Source organism: Tupaia chinensis, unplaced genomic scaffold, assembly GCF_000334495.1.
Source record: "Tupaia chinensis unplaced genomic scaffold, TupChi_1.0 Scaffold000532_1, whole genome shotgun sequence".
In the NCBI taxonomy this organism is placed as follows: Eukaryota; Metazoa; Chordata; class Mammalia; order Scandentia; family Tupaiidae; genus Tupaia; species Tupaia belangeri.
In genome coordinates this window covers 6,678,332-6,696,329 of record NW_006160045.1, presented here as the reverse complement: position 1 = coordinate 6,696,329, position 17,998 = coordinate 6,678,332, and the positions used below count along the sequence as shown (strand labels likewise).

The following is a 17,998-nucleotide window of genomic DNA, read 5'->3' as shown; positions in this document are numbered from 1 at the left end:
CAATTTTTTTATGTATGCCATTATGATCTGTTTTTTTGTCCATAATCTTGCCAGACCATTAACTTCACTCAGGAAAGACAGAGTTTATGGACAGTGTTAGAAGCTGTATAATGTAAAGACCTTTGTTTGGACCTTAAAGGTCATATTCTTAATTTGTTCTGTGTGCTTAAGACATACTTGGAGCCTTGGTCTTCTCATCTGTGAAATTATATCTCCTTGTGAGGTTGTTATGAGTATGCGTGGAGGTGTGTATAAACCACATGTTACCTGATACATGTAGGTGCTAACTGCTCGTCCCAGATAGTCATTGTTTATTTGTGAAAAATCAAGGCTTGGTAGCAGAGATTGAGAATTTATTGATAGGTAAAGATTGATAAAGCAATTAGAGTTGAGTATGAAGTACTTGGTATATAGGTAGGAATAAGATATTCTCCAGATATTCATAATTGTATTTTAAGTAGTAAGCATATAACCATAGCACCTAACATTTTGGAGATTAAGTTTTTACCAATTATATGTTCAATAGAATGATCGTGATCCTCATTTGCGGGAGAGATCAGTGGCTCGAAATTCTATATTGGACCAGTATGGAAAAATCCTTCCCAGAGTCCAGCGAAAGTTAGCTATTGAGCGAACTAAGCCCTACCATCTGTCAACATCATCAATTTTTCGAGAAGGTAAAATTTAAATTGAACAGTGTCAGGAACAATTGGCTTAGAAAAGATATAAGAGTGGATTGCCTTTCAGAAATAATTACCTTAAATTCAGCTCATTTTTGCTAATGCGTGCTCATACTCATAATAGTTGTGCTTTTTTACAGATTACCTTTTTTTTTTTTTTTTGGAGAGGTTTTTGCTATAGGGCGCGTGCGCTCGCCAGACAGAGAGAGACAGAAAGCGAGAAATCACCCCCCAGGGCAATCCCTTCTCCTCCATTCTCCTCTCGGGATCTTGGACACGCGCCTTGTGTGAGTTAAGCCACCGAGTCTGGGACTCGAACCGCGGTCGACTATGTGGGAGTCCAGCAACATAGCCATTACGCTAACTGCTGGTCCCACAGGTTACTTTTATACCATGAATAAGGTTTTCTTGGAAGTTTTTTTTTTTTTTTACAGTTTATTCACTACTGTACAGAAAGAATGAACTCTGGGTTATTTCTAGGTTCTTGGTAACATTTAGAAAATGGGGAATAATTTTTTGCTGTATCCTAAAAATCCACATTGCTATATTCCTACATAGTACAGTTAAGCCAAATATAATTTTAACTATTCTTATTGTGTGATTTGTGTTTTCCAGTAATTTTTTTATGTTAATTGTTTCTAGTTAACATTCTAGGTTGTTTCAGATTGAATTAAATCCTACTTTCTTCATTTTACAGTTTCTAGACCCAAACCATTATCAGCAGTTCCAAAGCAAGCTGTAACAGGGACTATATTAACGAGATCCGTTTTCATTAATAATGTGTTATCTAAAATTGGAGAGGTATGGGCAAGCAAAGAACCTAAACATACAGTATCACCTTACAAAAGGTAATGTTTTACTTTCATCTTTCATAGGCATGCTACTTGCTAATCTATCCTAGACATAGGCGGCATTCATCAACATTTCATCCTCACTGCCTTACAGTTTATTAGTAAATGTAAAAAGGGAAATTGCTCTTTTTGTTGTTGTTTTAAGAATTATTTAATTTTATTTATATTTTAAATTTGCTATAGGACTTGTGCACTCATCAGAGAGAGAGAGCAAGCAGTAAGGTCTGGGACCTGAACCACTATGGGTTTTGTGAGAGTCCAGCGCCTTAACCACCACGCCACCTGCTGGCCTCTGAGAAAATGTTTTTATGTTTATTACTTTTCTTATAAGAATAATTTTTTAAGGAATTATTTGTATTATTTGTTATTATTATTATTATTATTACTTTTTAAATTTGACCAGAGAGAGAGAGAAAGGGAAAGAAAAAGCAAGCTGCCAAATCTGGGACTCAAACTGTGGTTGGCCATGTGGGAGTCCAGCACCCCAACCACTATGCCACCTGCCAGCCCCCAAGAAGGATGTTTTCTAATCTTTCATTTTTTTTTTTCTTCTTAGATTGTTGCCATAGGGTGTGTGCACTTGGCAGAGACACAGAAAGTGAGAAATTATCCCCTGGAGGAGATGGCCATGCCACAGTCCCTTCTCCATTCTCCTCTGGGGATTTTGAGCACACATGCACATGTGCCTGGTGTTGAGTTTTAAGTGGCTGGGTCCAGGACTCAATCCACAGTCAACTGCATAGGAATCCAGTGATGTAACCATTATATCTGCTGGTCCCTATTCTTTAAATTTAAAAGTGACATATATTGTGTTATTTGTAAATAATGCAGAAATCTATAAAGTGAAAAGTAAGACCACTTTCCTTTCCGATCTAATTTGATTTTAGAACATTTTTACCAGTTATCTTTATGATAAATAATCAAAAGTTAAACTTCTGTTTTCTTTGTAGTCTTAAAATAGAAGAACCATCTGCTATAGTATATTCACTTCCAGATCCTGAGGTGCCTGAGGCATTTGTTGGAACGCCAATTTCAAAAGCATCACAAAAAATTTCTAGGTAAGAGTTTGTTAAATACTTCTTAAAGACGAGTGCTAAATGATAATTATAATTATAATTTTTAGTTATCTTTAAAATTTTACAGGTACTATTTTAAAATTTTAAATGATTTTTTAGTACTGGCTTTTTATTATAATTTTTGAGCAGTATAATTTTCCATTAGCTGGTAGTATATTTAAGATTTCTGATTAGTAATTTTGGATTGCATACTGAAAAGCAAACTTGTTTTACTAAAACCATTAACATTATAAATTGTTTCTTTAATATTATCTCCTTTTTTTTTTTTTTTTTTAATATTATCTCCTTGTTAAGTGACCTGATTGAAGGTGCTTTTTGTAAATTACTAATTAATCTTAATTGGCTCATGGAAGTTTTCTGCAGTGTAATAGAGCCTACTAAAATATCTTAAGTAACTTTTTTTGTTTTAGCTATGGTATTAGAAAAATAGTTTACTTGAAGTTTTATATCCAATATGAAATTACTATTCCTTCTTTTTTGTTGTTTTTTTGTTTTTGTTTTGTTAGAGAGTTTTGCTATAGGGTGCATATACTCACCAGAAAGACAGAGAGAAACAGAACGGGTGAAATCACCCCACAGGGGGATGGCCATGCCGCATTCCCTGTTCCTCCATTCTCATGGGATTTGGGGCATGCACACACATCCAGCGTGTGAGTGCTAAGCCACCAGGTCCGGGACTCGAACTGTGCTCGATGACGTGGGTGTCCAGCAACTTAAAATACTACACCATTCTCTGGTCCCATTGTGATTACATTTATTGAAGACCACTGGACAGTTGGAAAGTGTTCATAATCATCACTAGCAGAGAACAGAATGTCTCTTGATGTATTCTCTGTTCTTAACAATGTGCTCATGGTTCTTGCAAATTGCTCGTTTTGTCAAAGAAAACAATTGTCATTATTTCATGGAAGTAAAATTACCTGAATTTTGTATAGTAAGCACAAGATACTTAGGATAAGTTAATAAAGTATTAAATACAAAGGTGTTTATAGAGTGTACAAAATGGGAATGTTTTAAACCTTGGAAAGATTTTTCATTTTTTGGTTTTGTTAGGTTGTTTCCCTTTACTTACTTTCACAAAATGGTGAGGTGTTTTAAGTGGAAGTCACTATTAATGACATTCTGTTTTTCTGCCAGTGGTTCTAATTTTTTTTTCACGAATCACTTTTCTTCGTCCCTTTGTGTTTCAAATAGATCTAGGGCTCAGCAGAGGGATAATAAGAAAATGTTTAAGACCCTTGACTAATGGTCTCAGGGCTTAAAGAAGTATGAGAACTCTAAAGTGTATAACTCAGGTGAAAAGAGCTGATTGAGGAGTGGTTATTTACCTTCTATAAAAATAATTTCATTTGTAATTCTGTATTTTTCATATTGGGGTTTGCATTACTGGGTTTTAAGTAGATGTTACAAGTTCTGGGATACTCTCAGTAGGCCCTGCCACTGTGCTGTTTGATGTAATTTAAGTTATGTGTGTGATATAAAATGCATTTCTAATTTGGATCATGGTCAAAGTTGAGGGGACAGCAGGTGGCGTGGTAATTAAGGTGCTGGATTCCCACATGGTTGACAGTGATTCGAGTCCTGTAACTGGTGGGGGGCTTACTTTTTCATTTGTTCACCACCCCACCCCCTTTGCCCCCATCTCTGGTGAGTGCATGTGCCCTATAGCAAAATTAAAAAATAATAAAAATTTTTTTTAAGTTGAAGAATTACTACCCAGTTCAATCTTTAATGGTTCCTTTAGAAAATACACTAATCAAAAATTTTTTTCTTGATACCTTTTTTTAAGAGAGATTTTTGCTATAGAGCACGTGCACTCACCAGAGAGATAGACATAAAGCGAGAAATCACTCCCCCAGGGGTATGGCCATACTGCAGTCCCTTCTCCAGTTATCTCAGGATTTTTGGGCATGCATGTACACATGCCAGGTGTGAGTTTTAAGCTTCTAGGTCTGGAACTTGAACCATAGTCAACTACATAGGAGTTTAGTGATATAACCATTATTCCTTCTGCTGGTCCTGATACCTTTTTTTTTTTAACTTTTATTTTAATTGAACTTTATTCATTTAATTTTTTTGACCAGGGGGGACAGAGTGAGAGAGAGAGACAGAAGGAAAAGAGAGAAAGCAAGCCACCAGGCTCAGGACTCGAACCAGGATTGGCCATGTGGGAGTCCAGCACCCTTAACCACCACACCACGTGTAGACCTCCTGATACTTTTTTTAAAATATGAACTAAATACCTTAGATCTTGTTAATAGAAGAACTTTGCTTTTACTCATTAGATGTCTCATACGTTGTGCAGCCTCCACTTTGAGAGCAGTTATTCATAAATAGGCACCAAAGACATAAATATTAACACAAAGTATTTGCAAGTACAGAATATTAATGCAGTTTCTGAGAGAAGTCAAAATAGAAAATAGAAAAGACTTATCTAGCACCCTGATTAAATATTCTTGGTTTGTTGGAAATCTCAAAGCTGTGCTTAGCACAGAATAACAACCGAGAAGATATTGTACTAAGAACACGTTTTCCTTACTGGGTAGTAGGTAGGTTCTTAAAGTAAATAAGATATTTGAACATGAAGGATAAAATTAAAAGAGTGAGGGGTCGGCAAGTGGCATGGTGGTTGGAGGTGCTGGACTCCCACATAGGTGACCACGGTTCAAGTCTCGGACCTGGTAGCTTGCTTTCTCACTTCCTCTCTCTCTCTCTCTGTGTGTCTCTGATCAAACTGGAAAATAATAATGATAATAATAATAAATAAAGTTAAATAAAATAATTCTTTTTAAAAAAGTGAAAAGAATGAAACAGCAGCCAGGTTTTAATTTCTGGGTACCTAAACATGTTTCGCTTTTCTGGTGATTCTCAACTTATCTATATTTATTGGCGTTTGGGGAACTGAAAGGTACTCTTTTATCACGAAGAAATACAGGCACAAAAATACACCATTAGGAAATTGAGAAAGGAGCGACTTGTGCATATGGGCCACCAAAAGTTGAATACTGAAAATGTTACTTTGAGTTTGAATTATTTATCTGTAAATTAAACTTAAGTATCTTTGGAGTACACAGCAATTAGATCCCTTTTCTTGTTTGATATCATCTGGATCCAGAATGTTATGGAAAACCATTTAGTAAAATCTCGAGATTCTCTGTCACTAAATTAATTAATTTGAAAATAAAGTCTTTTTCTTTTTGTCAGTCTAGTCTTTATTGCAGTCAAACTATCAAGGTAAAATAAATTGGTATTCATTATGTATATTGCATGTAGGTAAAGGGTTTTTTTTAACATATTGATGAAAATGAATTGCTGGGGAAGCTTTGTTTTATTTTCCTTAGTATGCTTAATCATTAGCAGTTCATCTTTATTTCAAAGTTAATGCTGGCTCAGTAAATACCTATAAAAAGGAAGGATGACAACTGTATTTTTTTTTTAATAATTGTTATCTACAATTACTAATTTTCTTTTTTACTATTGAATTGTTTTCTGATTTTTTTGAACTAATGGTAGCAGTTTGAATCACATTAATATAGTTCCTGAATTTAATTTGCATGAGATTATCATACTTACCAATGAATATACAAGTCTGAATAATTAATAAATATTAATACTAATTTTTTTGGTTTCTTCATTATAACTCAGTAAGTTGCCTGAATTTTCCTATTCTTAAATATATTCTGATTACAGACTACTGGATTTGGTTGTTCAACCTGTCCCCCGGCCTTCTCAGTGTTTGGGGTTGATTCAGCAAACACCCACAAGATCTCCTTTGTACCTAGCAAGCAGTTCATTGCCTTTAAGTTTACACTTGCAAGGATCATGCCAGTATACCTCCAGAGCTTCAGAATTACGTTTACTTGAAACCCCTCTAGTGGTAAAGGTTAGTATTATATATAATGTAACAAAACTAGAGTTTAACTTTTCAAGTAGCAAGGAGAAAATAAGCTATTTATAATTATCTCGGAGTAAGCAATAGCTTTAACCATTTTAAACAATTTTTAATGTTTTAAGTGTTTATTTTCAAAATGCTGACTTACTATATCTTAATCAGCTGACTAAATTTATGCTTTTCTTGCTTAAGTTACTAGTCACATTGTTGCCTTGGAAATGAATCAAGGCTCTTGTGGTTATCATAAATTGATCTTTGTCCTTTGTAGAATGCTTTTAAATTCTCAGGCTTGTTTTTATTTTTACATAAACTTTATTGTCGCTGCTATTATTTTGTTATTTCTTTCCTTCTATCACATTCTTTTTAGATATTTCTATTTTTTAAAATTTCTGACTCCTTTGAAACTGAATTGCTACTCTTTTCTATAAAATTAATTTATATATCCTAAAGTTTTTTCCTCTGCCTTCCTGGAGAAGTCATGAACTGAGAAACAGTAAAACTAAAGTTGTGATAACTGACAGCGGTGATCTTTTTTTTTTTTTTTTTTAATATTTATTGACTTTTAATTTTATTTATGATCATTATTCTTCAATTTGGACCAGAGAGAGACAGACAGAAAGGGAGAGTGAGAAAGCAAGTCTCTAGGTCCAGGACTTGAACCATGGTTGGACATGTGGGAGTCCAGCACCTCAGTCACCATGCCACCTGCTGGCCCTGGTGATCTTTTTTTTTTAAACTGCCAGTTTTCAAAGTTTTTACATATTACTCACTCCTAGCACCTTATCCAGTATTGTAGAAAAGCCTTTTTCTTTATTTCTGGCTTCTTTGTTCTGGATATCCAGTATTTATAGTGAAATTAAGGAATTCTCAATTCTTCAAGTGAATAAAATACACCTCGGGGAGCTGGGCAGGCAGCGTGTTGGTTAAGGACACTGGACTCCCAGATGACCAACCACCACGGTTCAAGTCCCAGACCTGGCAGCTTGCTTTCTCACTATCACCGTCACTCTCTCTCTGGTAAAACGGAATACTACTATTACTGAATAAAATTGAGTAATTTTTTTAAAAGACACCTCAATAAATACTGTCCCAATAGTTACTACAGGAAATTGAAAAAAAGGTTGATAAGATTATTATGTTCTTGCACTGACCCTGTGTATAAGGAGCCATACTCCACACAGCCAACTGCAGTTCACATCCTGCCCCTGTGTCCTGAGAAACGCTTCAGTGTATGTACATATTTGCTCAAAATCCTGATGTAACAGAAGAAAAAGGCTTGCAGCATGACCATGCCCCACTTGGGAATGTGGGGGTTTGTTTTTTCCCCTTTCTCTCTGTCTGGCAAACACATGTGCCCTCCCATAATTAAAAAAAAAAAAAAAACTACATTTCTAACATTTACATTTACTACCCAGTACAGTATTTCATTTTTCATCTCTCATTTAAAAAAATCACATTTTACATTCTCTACAGCTATGTTCAAATGAAATTAAATCAGGGATTTTCTGCATGCTGCCAGAATATTCTCATTTGTTGTTAAAGAATTATTTTATTTAGCTTTATCGTTATTTTTTTTTTTAATATTTCCAGAATGAGACACACACACACACAAGGAAAAGTGAGGAAGTAAGCCTCTAGGTCCAGGACTCAAACCATGGTCAGCCATGTGGGAGTCCAGCACCCTTAACCACCACAACACCTGCTGACCCCTGCTACCAGAATATTCTTTTCTTTTCTTCTTTTCTTTATTTTTTTTTTGTTAGCATTAAACAGACTCTCTCCAAGTGGCTTCAAGCCACCAAGACACAAGCACCCCCCATACCCTTAATCGTCTCCGCTGAAGAATTTGGCTTCCAAATGACAGGCTGCTTCGGGAGCTTTCCCTTCCCCAGAACTTTGTAGTATCCTGATCGCACTACATCAATGATGGGAGCTACTCCGTTCTTGTTTTTGGCGGCATTTACCCGTGTCTGCTCACTGACCAAGGTCCACAATTTATCAAGGTTGACAGTTGGGCAGAAGCTCTGGTTCCTCTGTAAGTGGTAATGCCTCATACCAACTTTCCCAAAGTAACCTGGGTGATATTTGTTGAAGTTGATCCTGTGGTGATGCATGCCAACAGCATTACCTCGGCCTCCGGGATGCTTCTGGTGCTTGCCGATGCAGCTGTGGCCGTGGCTCATGTGGCCTCAAAGTTTCCGGGTCTTCCTCAGTCTGGATGGCATGTGGGTGACTAAGACGAAAGAGCAGAATATTCTTAAAAACTGGGTCAATATATTCTTTTTTGGGGGAGAGGTTTATGCTATAGGGTGTGTGCACTCGCCAGAAAGACAGAGAAAGATAGAAAGCGAGAAATCACCTCCAGGGGGATGGCCACGCCGCAGTCCTTTCTTCTCCATTCTCTTCTTGGGATCTTGGACAAGCATGTACACGCGCCCAGCGTGAGTTTAAGCCACTGTGTCTGGGACTCGAACCACGGTCGACTACGTGGGAGTCCAGCGACATAGCCATTACACTAACTGCTGGTCCCAGTATATTATTAAAAAAAGAGGTCAATATAATCTTCATGTTTAACACAATTCAGTAACCCACTGGGACTCAGTAGTCTGTTTATATTGGCCCACCTGATTTAGAGCAAGCAGTAGCACACTAGCAGTGCTGGGACCTGAACACACTGGGTGCGTGCGTAGCGAAGATCCTGGCAAGCTGGAAGGCTGAGAAAGGGGATCATAGTGTGATGAGACTCTGTTGATGGTAGCTGGTTTTCTTTCATGAAATGAAAGTGTTTATTAGGCCTATAGAAGACAAGTTAAATAAAGAAGTTATTTAAATTATTATTATTATTAAATAATTTACATGCTAATTTTCAATTATTTTTATTCAGTATACTAAGTTTTCAAAGGATTCTAGGCAGTTAGTAATTGGATTTATGTGATGAAATTTTATTATTTTTCCTAAAACACTAAGTTCAGCCTCATTATTTATATTAGCTCTATAATCAAATAAACCTAGGTTCTATTCATCAAGGACCATGTCTTTCACCTAGCTAAAATTTTATAAAAATTAAATAATTTATCTTACTAATTATTACTTTCAGTTGAATTGAAATTTTAAATAGCTAAGTCTTTAGAAACATAGGTTCGGTTTTATGCTTTTTGGTGGTTTATTTTTTTAGATGAATTGATTTAATTCCACTCATTATTGCCACTATTATTTTGAACAGACAGAGCAGGAAAGAGAAGGGGAAAGAGAGAAAGGAAGCCACCAGGTCCAGGACTCGAACCACAGTTGGCCGTGTGGGAATCCAGCGCCCTTAACCACTGCACCATCTGCTGGCCTGGTTTTGTTTTGTTTTTGTTTTTGTTTTTGTTTGTTTTGCCTTACAAAAAAAGTTCTAGTAGAATTTTGTAGTTTATTTTCAGTAATATGGAACAAAATTTTCTATTAATGTGTTTATTGGAGATGCGATGAGACCATAAGCACTATTACTTGACCTAGTCTGTCCTTATGTAAGTGCATTCTACAAACACTAACCATGGAATTTCGTTTGCTCTTTATCATAGAAAGCTAAAACTTTAGCTATGTCAGTTAGTTCTGCTGGATTTGCCGAGTTCACGCCTCACTCCATCCTAAGGTCTGGTCTTCGAACAACACCTTTAGCTTCTCCCTCTCTGTCACCTGGGAGGTCTCTTACTCCTCCTCTACGACTTAAAGAAACTAGAATTTCATTCATGGAAGAAGACATGAACACATGGGCTGCTGGAGTAAGTACATTAAGACATAAGAAAATATTAGCTCCTACAAGTAAAATGTTAGATAAATCAGTTTGAATACTACTACTCTTGTAAATAGGTATGAATCAGAAAACTGGAAACAAATCTTTAGGGCATTGGCTAAAACTAAATCTATCATTTTATAGGTAAAGAAAATAGGACTTGCGGTCACCAAGTAGTCGCCTGGATACAGGCGGTGGAAGAAATGGAACTTGGTTTTCCTTATGTTTTACCCCGTATTGTATTGCCCTTTTTACTCAGTCCCAGATTGCCAATTTAGGAGTGTGTGTCTTCACAGCACTACTGTAGGCTAATAGAAATCCACTTAGTGATTATTGGTCATCTGTCCTATTCTTTGTTTGTCTTCTGAAAATACTGAAGTATTCCCAGTTAGAGAAACATTAACAAGTTAACTACATATCTAAAGAGAATGGAGTTAGAACAAATGAATTATTAAGGGGAGAGTTTGGAGAAACAAAGAACATGAAAGGGTGGGTAGGATCTGGGTGATGATGACTGATATGTACTAGTTACATTTTTTTTTCTTTTCAAAATCTTATTTAAAAGGCTACAGATGACAACAAAATCAAAGTGTTTGTTAGTACACCTTTCCTTAAATGTGGAGTTTCGGCAGAAACTGAATGGCGGAAGAATAAAGATAAGACCACGTCTTTTTGTCTGAATAGCCCTGAAAAGGACTATCAAGAAATGGATGTGACGTCACAGGATACCTCCCAACCAACTTTAGATAAACTGGATGTGAGCAAAGAAAACAGCAGTGCCTCGGCCAGATCAGACCAGACATCCTTAGAGTATCAGGATGCACCATTACCAGAAGACTTTGAAGATACTGTTCTCATTGCCTCTGAGCCAGCAAGCTCTTCCACTCAAGTAATTACTAATTTAACTGAACAGACTGAGAAGGAGGAAGTTAAAGAGTCAGAAGTAACTCCTCGAGGTCTGGAGAAACAGTTAGGTAAGGACTATTTCAGATACCAAAATCGCATTCATTGTCCTTCGATAAAACTTGTTCGTGTGCCTTTTTTTTTTTTTTTTTTAAGAGGTTTTTGCTATAGGGCGTGTGCACTCACCAGAAAGACAAAAGAGAGACAGACACAGCAAGAAATCACCCCCTTGGGGGGGGGTGGCCACACTGCAATCCATTTGCCTCTCGGGATCTTGGGCACACATGCACACGTGATTGGCGTGAGTTTAAGCCACCAGGTCCAGGACTTGAACCATAGTCGACTATATGGGAGTCCAGCAACACAGCCATTACGCTAACTGCTGGTCCCAATAAAACTTCTAATAGGGCGACCAGCACATGGCGTAATGTTGCTGGATTCCCAATAAAACTTCTAATAGGGTGACCAGCACATGGTTATGTTACTAGACTCCCACGTAGTCAACTGCCGTTCAAGTCCCGGACCCATCAACTTCAAACTCAGCTGGCCATGTGTGCGAGTATGCCCGAAACCCCAAGAAGAGAATAGAGGAGGAAGGATTTCAGCATGACCATCTCCCCTGAGGGGTGATGTCTCACTTTCTGTTGCTCTGTATCTTTGGTGAGCCCACACACCCTATTTTTTTTTTATTGGATTTTCTCCATCATAAGCATCAAGTTTAAATAATTATTACATGCAGTGTATTGGGCCTAGACATAATACATAAGCCTTGTTCTTTCAACTTAGGAGTTTGTTCCATAAGTAGTTATGAGTGTGTTACTTTTCTTACGTAGCCATGAAATTTGGAAAAGAACAGTAATGTTTAAGAAAGGAAATTGGGCCAGCAGGTGACCTAGCGGTTTCCACATTTTCAGCTGCACGGTTTGAATCCTAGACTTGGCAGCTTGAAAAAAAACCCTGAGCCTGTTTGCTTATGGGCCCAAAATCCCAAGAGGAAACTGGAAGGGAAGGGATTATGGCATGGTTGTCCCTCCTAGGAAGTGGTATCTCACTTTCTCTTTCTGTCTCTGGTGAGTACACACACCCATAACAAAACTTAAAAAAAAAAAAAAAAAAAAAGAGAGAAAGAAAGAAAGAAGGCACTGTAGTGTCTGGTGAGAGAAAGTACAGTAAAACAAACTATTTTAAATTAAGTAATTAATCCTTTAGGAAATATTTTTCACCTAGGCCAAACTAGGGTTTCTTTAGATGTGACAATGAAATTTGGGCTGTGTTGTCTTTATTTAGTAAACATAAGTGTTAGTAATTTCTCTAAGAACTTCAGAGCTGTGCTTATAAATAGTATATGTCTAGAAATGTATGTTGCTCATTTGACGTGTTATGTTCCATTTAAATATTTAAATGGTTAATATTGGGTTATGTTTATAGCAGTATCTTCATTGATTATTCTTACAGCATTAGGTAGTCTCAAATAGAAATCTTTATTGTTTTTGTGGGAGACTATCGAACACAAACTCTAGAATAAAACAAGCTAAATTTTAATCCTAGCTCTGCTACTTTTTAAGTAAACTTTGTGATCTGGGGTCAGCCATGTAATTATGTGCTTCAGTTTTCTCATCTGTGCCTTTAGATCTTGAACATTGAGTTAATAAATGTAAAACATTTGTATTAATGCCTGTTTAAATCTAAAGTGAAAAGTGAGAGTTTGGGTACAGCTCTCGAGCTAGGCTCAGATGATTTGAGGAAGGAAATGCTACCAGCCTATGCCAAGGGAGTAAACCTAAAGGAACAAAAAAATAGACCCAGCCTTTTAAAAAGTAATAGTCTGGGGTGGCCGGCCAGTGGTTAAGGCAGCTGGACTCCCACTTGGTTGACGGTGGTTCGAGTCCTGGACCTAGCAGCTTGCTTTCTCACTTTCCTTCTCTCTCTCCCTGTCTCTTTCTGATCAACTTACTTACATACATACATACATACATAAATACACACAGTAAAGTAAGTAAGTAATATTCTGGGGCCAGCAGGTGATGTGGTGGTTAAGCCACTGGACTGTCATATGGTGGACTATAGTTTGAGTCCTGGACCCAGCACCTTGAAAATTACACCAGGTACATCTGCATGTGTGCCCAAAATCCCAAAAGAATGGAGGACAAAAGATTGCTGTGTGGCCATCTTCCCTCGGGAGTGGTTGCTCATCTCCAGCTCTATAGAGAGTGCACATGCCCTGTGGCAAAAAACCTTTAAATAAATGAATAAGTAAATATAAGTTATAGTCCAAGAGCATGAGTAATCACTAAACATTTAGCCTAAATATTTCTATTTGTATTATTTTTATAGGTACTGTAGAAGATTCAGCAGCAAAGGACCTCATAGTTACAGAGGAGGCATTTTCAGAATTAAGCCGCAGTCAAGGAGTTGAAGCTTCTCTTTGTGTACCATCAGTCCAGGAAGGGTAAGTGTATGGAGAAAGCTGTAAGTATTTTTAAAAACAAGTTTAATAAAATTGATACTGTAATAAAAGGTTCTGTGCATATTAGATACTGTTTGGATCTTTGACATCTCCATTTTAGTCTTGTCTGCTTTGAAAGAGGTTCAGTTGTGTAAGTATATTACTCAGTAGTTACCATGAAAATCTTACAGTGCTGCTAAACATTTCTGAACTGTACAGAGAAGTGATAAATTGAAGTAGAACTCTTTTAATTTCTTCAGTGAGTCTGTTTTTGTTGAGGGCCAAACCCTTTACCCACAACTCTGCTTTCCTTCTTACCCTCCCCTTATCAGCGGTTCTGGGATGATCCAGCATAAGACTCCTTTAGGAGAGATGACTCGGAGATAATTTCGTTCCCTACCATTTGGTCAATACAAGACTAAGTTTTTGTTTCTTAATGACAAATTGAAATATCATTCTCCTAAATTTTATTGACACTTTTCCAGGAGAGGCAATATACTAGGTGATATAGGGCTGTGCTATTCAAAGCATAGTATGGCAAATTGGGGTCAGTTCCAAACAATTATGGTCTGCAGCAAGATAAGCAGTTTGCATTAGAATATGTCAGTGCACTATTTCCCTTATTGAGAGTCAGTGGAACTAATCGGTATGATTGCTGAAGTAACTGAGTCACCTTATTGCAGAAGCACCTTGTCTCATTGTAAAATCGGATGTGCTTGCACATGAGCACTTGGAGAAGCACTGCTGTAGAGAATACAGAAAAGTAATCACTTCAGTTACAAGAAGTAGTAAGAGCGATTAGTAACATTAGCCCACATAAAATACTGTCATTAAGGATACTGTAAATGGCTCATTCATTTAGGAGAGTCTCCACAAAACACAAAGTTCAGTATCATAATAGTTCTTCATATGTGGAGATCGATCACATGCTTTTACTTTTGAAAAGAGAAATTCAGATTAGGTGGAATCTACTAGGCTTTCCTGGAAAACATGAGAAAAACCAGTATGAGGGGCTGGCAAGTGGCATGGTGGTTAAGGGTGCTGGACTCCCACATGGCCGACCGTGGTTCGAGTCTCAGACCTGGTGGCTTGCTTTCTCACTTCCTCTCTATTTCTCTGTCTCTCTCTGATCAAACTGGAAAATAACAATGATAATAAAAATAAAGTTAAATAAAATAATTCTTTTTAAAAAACCAGTATGAAAGGGATCATCCAGATTATTTTGTTCTCTAATGGCTTTTTAGTTTTTGAATACTGATGTTATTTATTACAATGGGTTTGACCTGCACCAAAGCAAAGAGCAATCATGAAAAGCTTTGTGGTGAGCAGTAAGAATGTAAAAGAAATGATTAGTCACCATGATGGCAAGCTAATTCCTTTCTAAACGTTATCTTACTTGATACTTTGTAGAGATTTATTACCAGTTCTCAGTTGTCCTTACTAAAAATACTGTGACTGACATAAGCCTTACAGAAATCTATAAATCAATGCATATGTATTTGAAGTATCAGCTTCTTCTGAATTGAGGTTATTCATCCTGTTATCTATGTATTTATTGTTAGGGTGGAGAAAGTACCCCCAGTGTGGTGTAGTCATGCCACAGTCCTTTTTCCTCCATTTTTCCTTCCCATCAGGGTTTGGGCACACATACCCAGTGCGTTTTTCAGGTCTCCAGTTCTGGAATTTGGATTCACATCTCTTAACTGCCTAGCTGCAGACTGGCCCTGTCCTGTTTAAAAGTCAGCCTGCTTTGGTTGGGTTTTAGGGAAAGGCCAGCTCAGAATAATAATAAGAAACAACTGTTAGCACATCCCCGAAATTATTTTCATTACATGGATTAATACAGATCTTCATTGGTATCCCATTCTGAGTCTGTTGTTATCCTCGTCCCAGTTAGTTACCAGTATATTGAACTGATTACCTGAGTTCATAGGAAGTACTTCAGAGAGTACTTGACAGACTTGCTGAAGAACATGACCACAGATTATTAAAAATTGGCTTGGGACCAACAGTTGGCATAACGTCTACATTGCTGGCCTCCCATGTAGTTGACTGCAGTTCGAGTCCCGGACCCAGCGGCTTTAACTCATGCTGGGCGAGTGTGCGTGCATGCCCAAGATCCCAAGAGGAGAATGGAGGAGAAGGAATTGTGGCGTGGCCATCCCCCCTGGGGGGTGATTTCTCGCTTTCTGTCTCTCTGTCTGTCTCTATCTTTCTGGCAAGCGCACGCGCCCTATAGCGAAAACCTCTCCAAAATAAAAAAAGAAAGTAAAATATTAGAAAATAAGAAAAACAGGTACAGCATTATTTTTGAATTCAGTTGTATATTGTAGAATGTTATTTATAATGAGCTTTGAAGGGGGCCAGCAGGTGGTATGGTGGTTAAGGCACTGGACTCCCACTGTCAGCTATAGTTTGAGTCCCAGACCTGGCGGCTTGCCTTCTCACTTTACCTCTCTCTCTGGTCAAATTTAATAATAATAATAATAATAATAATACATTAAATTAAAATTATTTTTAAAAATATGCTTGAATGTTATTGATTTCTCTGAATCTCTGTTTTCATCAACAAAATGGTAGGAAAGACAATAGGCAGATTAGAGGAGATGGGATCTTTTTATTTCCTAATACACATTTTTATTTCTAAAGGAAAATCCTCACCCTAAAGTCCAAAGTACCAGTTTTGGATGAAGTATTAGTGTCTGTTGAAGCCTGCACCTCTACAATTAGAGCAGATAACAATAAACGTATGTATTATTTTTACTTTACTCAAGACTATTGATAAAATGAAAAAAAACCCTGAAGTTTTCTATTCTTAAATAAGCCTGTTTTTCAAATTTTCTTTTCTCAACTCTCTTTCTCTGGTCACCTTCACTGTCATTAAAACAGTCTAAGATGTCATCAGCTGTCAAAATACTAGGCTGCTTATAAGGCATTCTGTGGCTCTAATACTGAAAGTTAACATCTTCTATGACTCATGTCTACATAGGACAGATTCCATTGTTCTGTGTTTGTGATAACTTAAGGCCAAGATTGGTTTTTCATTATTATAAAATGATCAAAATGACTGAATTTAGGAAAATTAAATACATGGAATTCATTTAATACTTTTATCCAATGAACATTTCATTTTGAGTGTCTTCTCTCAGACCCAAGCCATACAGAAATGAAGAAGAAGATGCTGTCAGTGAGCTCATGACTGAGTTTCAGAAAAGCATAATGCCTGTGCCTATAATTTGTCTTAAGTATTTCACATGTGTTAACTCATTTGTCCTCACAGTGTTATGACTCAGTTGTTGTCTGACTCTAGAGCCTATGGTTTTAAATATTATATCTTTCCACTGTCACGTTATGAATAGAGCTTTCAACAAGTTTGAGCTGACCTGTTTTGGAAACTTGGTTAATATATGCATATTACTAAATAATCCAGAGAATTGTCTAACCTGTAAAGTATAACCTTGTTTACCTATTTTAGGGATCCATTACTTACTAAAGTGTCTTTTTCCTGAATTTCTGTTTCCATGTATTTTTTTTCTCCATGCTTTGAAAGAGTAAGTAAGTATGGTGGCTAAAGAGTACAAGGGCTTGGGAACCAGCAGTTAGGGCAGTGGCTATGTCGCTGGACTCCCACGTAGTCGACCGCGGTTCGTGTCCTGAACCCAGTGGCTTAAAACTCACACCGGGCGCGTGTGTGTGCGTGCCCAAGATCCTGCGAGGAGAATGGAGGAGAAGGGATTGTGGCGTGACCATCCCCTCTGGGGGGTGATTTCTCACTTTCTGTCTCTATATCTCTCTCTGTCTGTCTGGCGAGCGCACGCGCCTGTAGCGAAAACCTCTCAAAAAAAAAGAGTACAGGGGCTTGAACCAGACTGCTTGGGTTCATAATCTAGTTTTGCCCTTAATTAAGACAACAATTAGAGTAGTCGTTATTAATAAAGTTCAATAGATAGTAGCTATTTTAACTAAGTATTCCAATATCAGTACATTTATTATCAAAAACACAAACGTTCTCTAGTTAATCTATTTAAAACATTTTTCCAGTATTATGGATTGGTGCTGCTCTGTTCAATGAATTAGTAGTAGTCCATAATGTAGACATTCTGTGGTATGTTTAACTGCTTATTAGTGAATATTTAGGCTGATGACTGTTTTCTCGCAGAAGATTGTGTATATTAACTTTCATGTACCAGTGAGGGGAAAGTAAAATTCCTATTTTTGTCACTCCCCTTTGCTAAACTGACAGAGAGCATGTTTTATTTTGTTTTACTAGTATTTGCATATTAAGGATAATACCCCATTATCTGTTAGGGTGATTTTTTTTTTTTTTTTTTTTTTTTTTTTTTTTTTTTTTTTTTTGGGTGGCACTTTTTCTCCG

The 17,998-nt window shown here is 37.1% G+C and overlaps 1 protein-coding gene and 1 pseudogene across 2 annotated transcripts in view; one reads left to right on the top strand and one right to left on the bottom strand.

The window, feature by feature from the left end:
- AHCTF1 (AT-hook containing transcription factor 1) overlaps nucleotides 1-17,998 on the top strand; it is a 95,838-nt gene that overhangs the window by 61,496 nt on the left and 16,344 nt on the right. For both annotated transcript variants that reach the window (XM_006157240.3, XM_006157241.3), the window contains exons 24-31: nucleotides 527-677; nucleotides 1,378-1,528; nucleotides 2,482-2,589; nucleotides 6,298-6,490; nucleotides 10,063-10,263; nucleotides 10,840-11,248; nucleotides 13,512-13,626; nucleotides 16,273-16,370. In XM_006157240.3, the coding sequence (XP_006157302.1) occupies nucleotides 527-677; nucleotides 1,378-1,528; nucleotides 2,482-2,589; nucleotides 6,298-6,490; nucleotides 10,063-10,263; nucleotides 10,840-11,248; nucleotides 13,512-13,626; nucleotides 16,273-16,370 (1,426 nt within the window). The remainder of the gene's footprint in view (nucleotides 1-526; nucleotides 678-1,377; nucleotides 1,529-2,481; nucleotides 2,590-6,297; nucleotides 6,491-10,062; nucleotides 10,264-10,839; nucleotides 11,249-13,511; nucleotides 13,627-16,272; nucleotides 16,371-17,998) is intronic.
- On the bottom strand, nucleotides 8,275-8,739 carry LOC102485219 (60S ribosomal protein L27a pseudogene; annotated as a pseudogene).